Raw genomic sequence first — 9,381 nt, 5'->3', positions numbered from 1 at the left:
GTTTGATGTTCATAATATTTTACGTCATACCTCCAACACTTTTATCTCGGCAGGAGAGACTTTCCCCTTCCCCACAAGAAGTTAAATAGAGCGCAGGCATTGACCCTCAGATTATTGCAAACAGGTTCATATCCCAACCCGGCTTTATTCCACAAAATTTATCCCGACACCTATGCCACTAGTTCTTGCAGGCACTGCAATGACATCGCTAGCCTAGACCATATGCTCTGGCGTTGCCCCTCGTTACGAGGCACGGAACAAATCAATGTGGACAAGTGGCTCTCCGCTATCAAGAGCCCCGATGCCGGGGCGCAACTATGGGCTGTCCAGAGGGCCCACGATGCGGCGGTCGGGCAAGGCCTGACTGTCCCAACGTGGGAGCGGCCCGCAGCGCGCTGAGTCGCGTACCTCAGGACCTTATTAAAGTTTTGCATCCATCCATCCATCCATACCTCCAAGTGCTGGGGATTTCATTTATCCAATGCCGTGCGGGCGGATCTAAAGGCCTAGCTAACAGTAAGTGTGACGTCCAACTTTGAAAGTAATTGAAAGTGTTCACAATAAACAATGTGACAAGACTTGTATGTCTTTGTTCCCTGTCACAGCAACTCATTAGGATGTATAACTTGCCGAGAACTCATTAGATTGGCCAAAGTTTCCTCAAGACAGGGAATCTCACTCATATATCTCACTCATATGATTATGCATCCGAAAGGTATCTAAGAAAAAGATGACTGTCAACCGAATTTGTACTTCCTTTGACGTCAACTTGTCGGCATGTGCAACTAGGTATCTGATGCTCTTAAGTGAACCTATTTTACGTAATCTTGGATCACTAGGAATGTTCCTTCCTCCAAATAAAAAAAAATCTGGCAGAACCCGTCTCACAGTGGTTGTGAACGTTACTACAGTTAGCATTGAGCAGCGACACTATAGTCTGCACTACTGACTTCATTGGAGAGCACCATTATATATATATATATACTGATATGAAGCATTGAGTGAGTAGTATATTTATTTATTTTATTTATTTGCAGGTACTGTTGGCAAAAATCGACTGTCGCGGACAACACCAGCCCCTTTCCACATAAGTGTGAGGCTCGGAGCAGGAGCTATGGCGCTTGAAAGTGGCCGCTGGCTTGACGAACCAACCGACTGAGCTACCTTTCCGGGCAACATTGAAGGATCACGAGTTCAAATCACATGTTATGTTCCTTTTTTTTTTAAAGGTATTTTCCTTTCTTTTATCACAGTACGGAAACCCTCCTAAAAAAAAAAATTCTATATCCTCAATTATGTGTGGCCACACATGTGCAGGTCATAAATACCAGGTTCTCTAGCCGAGTGCCATCCATGCGGTATAACCGAGCTCAGATTGGTCCACCTTGACTGATCAAATAGGGCGCCACTGTAGGTTAAATGAGGCGTACAACTCCTGCGGGACCCGCCGTGGTTGCTCAGTGGTCATGGTGTTAGACTGCTGAGCACGAGGTCGCGGGATCGGACCCCGGCCACGGCGGCCGCATTTCGATGGGGGCGAAATGCGAAAACACCCGTGTACTTAGAATTAGGTGCACGTTAAAGAACCCCAGGTGGTCGAAATTTTCGGAGTCCTCCACTACGGCGTGCATAATCAGAAATTGGTTTTTGTCACGCAAAACACCATAATTCAAATTTTAATTTAACTCCTGCGGGGACGGTAGAGTATCCGTCTCCAGTGCAAGGGGACCGTGATTCAAATCCCGGTGCCGCGCAATTCTCCTCCGGGAAATACAAAAAAAAAAAGAAGAAAGAAACCGTGTGTTGAGAAATTGCACAAACAGGCCTGGAGTGCGGCCTGATCCCGGTGACCAGAACCGGTAACGCACTCTCTCACCAGAGCAGGATTGGCCACCCTGGTGCAGTACTTGGCCACAACCTCCTATATGAATACAACAATCAAACCCCGGCCCTCAGTCCCCAGCAGCCGCGAAGCAACTGACCACGGCGGCGGTCAGATCTGTAACGCTGCAGAGGGTGCTAAGAATACCTGGCTCCGGACAGGCCGCCATTGGAATCTGAACCTGGCAACGTTTAACGTTAGAACGCTATCTAGTGAGGCGAGTCTAGCAGTATTATTGGAGGAATTAGAGGGTAGTAAATGGGATATAATAGGGCTCAGTGAGGTTAGGAGGACAAAAGAAGCATATACAGTGCTAAAAAGCGGGCATGTACTGTGTTACCGGGGCTTAGCGGAGAGGCGAGAACTAGGAGTCGGATTCCTGATTAATAAGGAAATAGCTGGTAACATACAGGAATTCTATAGCATTAACGAGAGGGTGGCAGGTCTTGTTGTGAAACTTAATAAGAGGTACAAATTGAAGGTGGTACAAGTCTATGCCCCTACATGCAGTCATGATGACCAGGAAGTCGAAAGCTTTTATGAAGACGTGGAATCGGCGATGGGTAAAGTCAAAACGAAATACACTATACTGATGGGCGACTTCAATGCCAGGGTAGGCAAGAAGCAGGCTGGAGACAAGTCAGTGGGGGAATATGGCATAGGCTCTAGGAATAGCAGAGGAGAATTATTAGTAGAGTTTGCAGAACAGAATAATATGCGGATAATGAACACCTTTTTCCGCAAGCGGGTTAGTCGAAAGTGGACGTGGAGGAGCCCGAATGGTGAGACTAGAAATGAAATCGACTTCATACTCTGCGCGAACCCTGGCATCATACAAGATGTAGACGTACTCGGCAAGGTACGCTGCAGTGACCATAGGATGGTAAGAACTCGAATTAGCCTAGACTTGAGGAGGGAACGGAAGAAACTGGTACACAAGAAGCCAATCAATGAATTAGCGGTAAGAGGGAAACTAGAGGAATTCCGGATCAAGCTACAGAACAGGTATTCGGCTTTAACTCAGGAAGAGGACCTTAGTGTTGAAGCAATGAACGACTATCTCATGGGAACCATTAAGGAGTGCGCACTAGAAGTCGGTGGTAACTCCGTTAGACAGGAAACCAGTAAGCTATCGCAGGAGACGAAAGATCTGATCAAGAAACGCCAATGTATGAAAGCCTCTAACCCTACAGCTAGAATAGAACTGGCAGAACTTTCTAAGTTAATCAACAAGCGTAAGACAGCGGACATAAGAACTATAATATGGATAGAATTGAACAGGCTCTCAGGAACGGAGGAAGCCTAAAAACAGTGAAGAAGAAACTAGGAATAGGCAAGAATCAGATGTGTGCGTTAAGAGACAAAGCCGGCAATATCGTTACTAATATGGATGAGATAGTTCAAGTGGCTGAGGAGTTCTATAGAGATTTATACAGTACCAGTGGCACCCACGACGATAGTGGAAGAGAGAATAGCCTAGAGGAATTCGAAATCCCACAGGTAACGCCAGAAGAAGTAAAGAAAGCCTTAGGAGCTATGCAAAGGGGAAAGGCAGCCGGGGAGGATCAGGTAACAGCAGATTTGTTGAAGGATGGTGGTCAGATTGTTCTAGAGAAACTGGCCACCCTGTATACGCAATGCCTCATAACCTCGAGCGTACCGGAATCTTGGAAGAACGCTAACATAATCCTAATCCATAAGAAAGGGGACGCCAAAGACTTGAAAAATTATAGACCGATCAGCTTACTGTCCGTTGCCTACAAAGTATTTACTAAGGTAATCGCAAATAGAATCAGGAACACCTTAGACTTCTGTCAACCAAAGGACCAGGCAGGATTCCGTAAAGGCTACTCAACAATAGACCATATTCACACTATCAATCAAGTGATAGAGAAATGTGCAGAATATAACCAACCTTATATATAGCTTTCATTGATTACGAGAAAGCGTTTGATTCAGTCGAAACCTCAGCAGTCATGGAGGCATTACGGAATCAGGGTGTAGATGAGCCATATGTAAAGATACTGGAAGATATCTATAGCGGCTCCACAGCCACCGTAGTCCTCCACAAAGAAAGCAACAAAATCCCTATAAAGAAAGGCGTCAGACAGGGAGATACGATATCTCCCATGCTATTCACAGCATGTTTACAGGAGGTATTCAGAGGCCTGGAGTGGGAAGAATTGGGGATAAAAGTTGATGGAGAATACCTTAGCAACTTGCGATTCGCTGATGATATTGCCTTGCTTAGTAACTCAGGAGACCAATTGCAATGCATGCTCACTGACCTGGAGAGGCAAAGCAGAAGGGTGGGTCTGAAAATTAATCTGCAGAAAACTAAAGTAATGTTTAACAGGCTCGGAAGAGAACAGCAGTTTACGATAGGTAGCGAAGCACTGGAAGGAGTAAGGGACTACATCTACTTAGGGCAGGTAGTGACCACGGATCCGGATCATGAGACTGAAATAACCAGAAGAATAAGAATGGGCTGGGGTGCGTTTGGGAGGCATTCTCAAATCATGAACAGCAGGTTGCCACTATCCCTCAAAAGGAAAGTGTATAACAGCTGTGTGTTACCAGTACTCACATATGGGGCAGAAACCTGGATACTTACGAAAAGGGTTCTGCTGAAATTGAGGACGACGCAACGAGCTATGGAAAGAAGAATGATGGGTGTGACGTTAAGGGATAAGAAAAGAGCAGATTGGGTGAGGCAACAAACGCGGGTAAACGACATCTTAGTTGAAATCAAGAAAAAGAAATGGGCATGGGCCGGACATGTAATGAGGAGGGAAGATAACCGATGGTCACTAAGGGTTACGGACTGGATTCCAAGGGAAGGGATGCGTAGCAGGGGGCGGCAGAAAGTTAGGTGGGCGGATGACATTAAGACGTTTGCAGGGACAACATGGCCACAATTAGTACATGACCGGGGTAGTTGGAGAAGTATGGGAGAGGCCTTTGCCCTGCAGTGGGCGTAACTAGGCTGATGATGATGATGATGACTGTTGGCCGATTGGGCCGTTACAGGGGTGGGGTACAAATATGGCACAAGACGCATCATGGCTTACATAAAGCAGCACTGTATAGCTAATACTTAATCACCAGCGTGCCATTATACATAAATATAATACAAAATCTGACTTAACAATCGTTATGTGAAACAAAGCAGCAATGTGTAGCCGAAAAATGCACCACGTACTACATACTACAACTTACATGATACATATTACATCACATACATCGCAACATTATACATATAACAATACTAGATTCTACAACTTACACGAGAAATATTAGATCATGAGGATCCATTTGGAAAATATTTTGTAACTTCGGTTTCAAAATGTTCTACAGTTTGCGAATCACATATGGCGTTCGGTAAATCGTTCCAGTCTCTTATGGTTCTAGGGAAAAAAGAGTATGTGTATGTATTCACACGAGAATGACATACTAGAAAGTTGCTGTGGTGGTCACCTCGTAGGCTCCGGACTTGTCGCGGAATTAGGTACTGCGCTGCATCAAAGTTAAATAAATTTTGAGAAAGCAAAAACAAGAATTTAAGTCTGGCTATGCGACGGCGTTCCAAGAGGGGGGTAAATTTAGTTCTTGCAACATCTCTGTCACAGAATCAGTACGGGAGTTCCTTGAAAGAATAAATCTAGCCGCCCTTCTTTGCACTCGCTCAATTTTATGAATTAATGCTTTTTGGTAGGGGTCCCATATGATGCTTGCATATTCCAGTGTAGGCCTTACTATTGTTAAATACGCTGTTAGCTTTACGGGGGCTGGAGCGAGTTTTAATTTGCGACGTAAGGACCATAACATTTTTTTCAGCGGTAGAGCAAATATTAGTAATATGTTGAGTCCAGTTGAGTCCACACACCATTCTACATAGAGAGTATAGAATGTGTGTGTTTGCGCGTGCGTGTGTGCGTGTGCGCATGTGTGCACGTGTGCGTGCGTATGTGTGTGTGTGAGAGAGAGATGCATTGTCCGTTTTATATAGCAGGTTAAGCTGTCGAATCGAAAATAAAATTCTTAGAATTGACTCATATTTATACAAAGTGTAGAGCTGTCAGAACAGCATCCCAGGGTACGGAGACGTTAGCATATCAGGAAAAATAATGGTAGACGCAGAGAAAGTGCAGTTAGAGCACAGCAGGCACATTTAAATTTGAATGTCCAACTTGCGAGGACTATTCGTTGCTAGCTCCTTTTGTCTAAAGCGCCAAGGATCCCACAGCGTCGAGGAATGGTTCGGTGAGAGAGACACTTGAAAAATAGGCTAACATGCCCAGGCTGATCGACAGAGGCAGTGCCGGCAGAGGCTTCTGCAACACCACCAGCAAGGCGAGCGTGAGAAAGATGCCCACTATTATGGACACGTAGCAGGCGACCACAGTGACAGCGCTGCCACGCCTCGAAGCTTCGCCCACGAGGACACTGTAGAAGATGAAGTCACCCAGGCCCATCTTCATGCCTCGATCCCCGGGCAGGCCATCTGCGGGTGCCTGGTACGCGTATCGTCTTGCAGCGTCGGTGGTGTACGCGGGTCTGTCACGTCGGTTACGACAGCTGCAAGGGGAAATGTTCCCCGCTGGGATAAAAGGGGGAGTCGTTTGATAGCGTTGAGCGTCAGGGAAGTCGCCGCCATGCGTTCCGCGCAAGTTCCTAGCGTTGCGTGAAAAAAACGTGGCCCGGAACTCTCTTGGGTCTTGCCTAGCGGGAGTCCGCTCGTATGACGAGCCGCCAGCGTGTTCCTTCTTGCCTGGCGTGCTGCCTGTTTCGCTAGGGCCTGTCGTGGCGCTTGACGCTTTGCACATTGCAAGCTTTCGTTTGCTTACCGAACGCACCACAACCGATGTTTCTTGAATTTCAGCTGACGAGGGCAGATACCCTCGATTTGTCGACGCAGCCAACGAGTCCGAAGTCACAATCGAGACAGGAAGGGAGTATGTATGTTCCTCACGAGCCTGAGCGCTAGACGGTGAGTTGGGCGTGGTATCATCAACGCTGTGTTCTTTCACTGATTGTATGGCATGGACAGGTGCGGGAGAAGTCAACATAGAACGAAATTTTTCAGCCTCGCAAGGGCAGTTATCTGTGCGTACAGCCACAGCCGAAGAAATAGCGCGGACGTCGGTCAGGCTCGCCGTGCGTTCACCAAGGTCGTAACACCAGGCGGATGACGTGGAAAATATTAGCGCGGGGAACAGCGGTTCGTTGCGTTCCTTCGCCGTCTCTAGGAGCATCCGAAGCGGCCCCACTACGCACAGCACAGCGAATACGTCCCAGATGGAGATCAGTACAAGCAGTGTCCAGGAGGTCCACTCTGGAAGGGACTCCTCAATGGTGAGGGCCATGAGCACGGACGTGTATATCAGATATCCTTGCTGCATCAGAAACGGCCCGTCGAAGTAGAGCGCCGCGATTCCCGCCATGCCCACGTTCCAGGTGATAAAGGACCATGTCAAGTGGTCCACCGAAAAGTTGAAGTAGAACAGTAGTCGGCCGCCGTAGTAGTAGCCCGTGGCGAAAAGCAAGATGGCCGAGCCACCCATAAGCCAAGCCTGCAAATAAACGTGCACGTTCCTATTACGAAAGCGGAGACGTGTGAAATTCGGTACTCTGAAAGTTTACAGTTCAGTTGTTACAAGTCATCTTAGCAGCGACGCATTGGCGACGAAGTTGCCAATGGTTTTCCTGAAGCATCCAGCTTTCTACACAATCGCCAAAACGTATCACGTTTGCGCTTCATTGATTACTGTCCCAGCCTCAGCCAATTATAGCCAATCAATCGCGGCATTGGGAACAGGACACTTTATGTAATCCAATGTGCACACCTTTTGTTACAGGGCTGCCGCCCTGTAAGGTTGTGTCTTTCATCCTTGTGTTTCGCTACCACATCTTTCCTTACCGGACCCTTCTCGTGCGTGTTACCAGATCCTACCTGACAATGCTTGTGCTTCAGAACTGTGTTGCAGCGAGGCATGGCGCGGCACTCCTTCCACAGAACAGTGCATCCCTAAAGAAAGCCGAGTGTCGGGCCAGGGAACGCATATGTCCACTCGGATAAGCAGTGGGTAACCGCCGAGATATATAGACAGCCTTTGTAGAAAGTATGCGGGCTACCCCGTGCCTTCACCACATATGTCGCTCGGCTGTGTGATGCGGTTCCCGTGACATTTCTGACACTGCATACCTCTGGATCGAGTACTGAGTACGATAATTGTTTTCGTTTCCCAGGGCGCTGTAACTTTTGTAATACGACAGGAACTCCTTTGGACAGGCAGTAGTCAACACGGCGGTTGCAGGCAATGTAGCCTGTATACTTTTGACAGAGACTGTACATGCGGGCGTTTAAGAACGTTGTGCGCGTGTAGCTGGGGATACAGAGTAGTTTTGCTGACCTGTATGATTCGGTAGTGGCCACCCTTGTAGAGCAGCACCATTGTGCAGTTGACGATCATGATGACCGAGAGGAAGCTGAAGGCGTTCGCGAATGAGCTCATCAGCATGACGGGCTCCTCGTCGCCTCTTCCTTCCCCGTCCTTGTCCGGATAACGCACGTAGCCGAGCCGCAAGTCGTCGTTGCGGCTGCTCTCCAGAACCCGTGTGAGCACGCTCACGGTCAGCATGCAGATGGACACGGCTGTGACGAGGTTGATGGCCTGGCGCAGTATCTCCTCGTACAGCCGTCCTAACAGGCCGAGCACACGCCGAGGATCCATCCGTTTCAGCTCCCCAAGACGAACAACGAATTCAACACCGATGATGCTGATGATGATGATTCCACATGGCGCATACCCACCACGGGGTATTTTCTAAGAAGATGAAGATGTCGTTCCTTGTGTGGCGCTTGCACATAACCATTCTGAGGGATTTGGAAAGAATCGGGGCGCACTAACCGACATAAAAAGTGAAAAATGTAAAAGAACTAAAACGCAAGTTGACAATATATAGGTTACAATAAAACTAAACTGAGATTTGAGAGTAACATTTAAAAAAATAGAGAGAGGAACCAATTAATGCATAAAAGGAAAGCAAATCGAAATAAATTTGGCAATACAAAAAATGAACATAAAAGGTCAAAATTCAGTTACTAAATTGCATTCAAGCTAGAAGAACGTCCTAGTTGGTAGAGCAATCTTTCCACTGTGCCCAATAGCCGAGGCACCCAAGGAAAGTAAATTGGGCACAATAAACCTAACGCATGCTACAAAGCGGTGTTTCGAAGACTCTCCTATCTTAAGAAATTATCGATAACGACTTAAACGAAAAGCTTTTAAAGTCTCATTTTCCCTAGCAAAAGGACAAATCGGTGACGACGACAGACCAGCACTGTGTACATAAAAAATGAGGAGTCATTCCACTCTGTGAAGGTGGAAGACAAGCGAAGCTGTAGCACATCACACAGAGTTAGACAAGGGTAGACGTACTTATTTTTATCATTTGGTAATGCTAGTGACGATAGCTTCGTGATTACTGTGAATCTG

The 9,381-nt window shown here is 47.1% G+C and overlaps 1 protein-coding gene across 1 annotated transcript; it reads right to left on the bottom strand.

The window, feature by feature from the left end:
* Positions 1-5,884: 5,884 nt before the first annotated feature.
* On the bottom strand, positions 5,885-8,624 carry LOC142584409 (presenilin-1-like). Its single transcript, XM_075694554.1, has 2 exons — positions 8,296-8,624; positions 5,885-7,455 (listed from the first exon to the last, which is right to left on the bottom strand). Exons 1-2 carry the CDS (start codon positions 8,614-8,616, stop codon positions 6,106-6,108), a joined length of 1,671 nt encoding a protein of 556 aa, XP_075550669.1. The 5' UTR covers positions 8,617-8,624; the 3' UTR covers positions 5,885-6,105.
* Positions 8,625-9,381: the final 757 nt, after the last annotated feature.

Source organism: Dermacentor variabilis, chromosome 6, assembly GCF_050947875.1.
Source record: "Dermacentor variabilis isolate Ectoservices chromosome 6, ASM5094787v1, whole genome shotgun sequence".
NCBI classification, from domain to species: Eukaryota; Metazoa; Arthropoda; class Arachnida; order Ixodida; family Ixodidae; genus Dermacentor; species Dermacentor variabilis.
Note: the sequence above shows the minus strand (reverse complement) of the source record. Positions and strands in the feature narration are given on the sequence as shown.

Bases quoted from the DNA above. Each gene is read 5' to 3' on its own strand.
- LOC142584409 (XM_075694554.1), bottom strand. From the start codon at position 8,616: ATGGATCCTCGGCGTGTGCTCGGCCTGTTAGGACGGCTGTACGAGGAG. The intron at 7,456-8,295 runs GTCAGCAAAACT...GTTTATTTGCAG, and splicing joins GCCACTACCGAATCATACAG to GCTTGGCTTATGGGTGGCTC.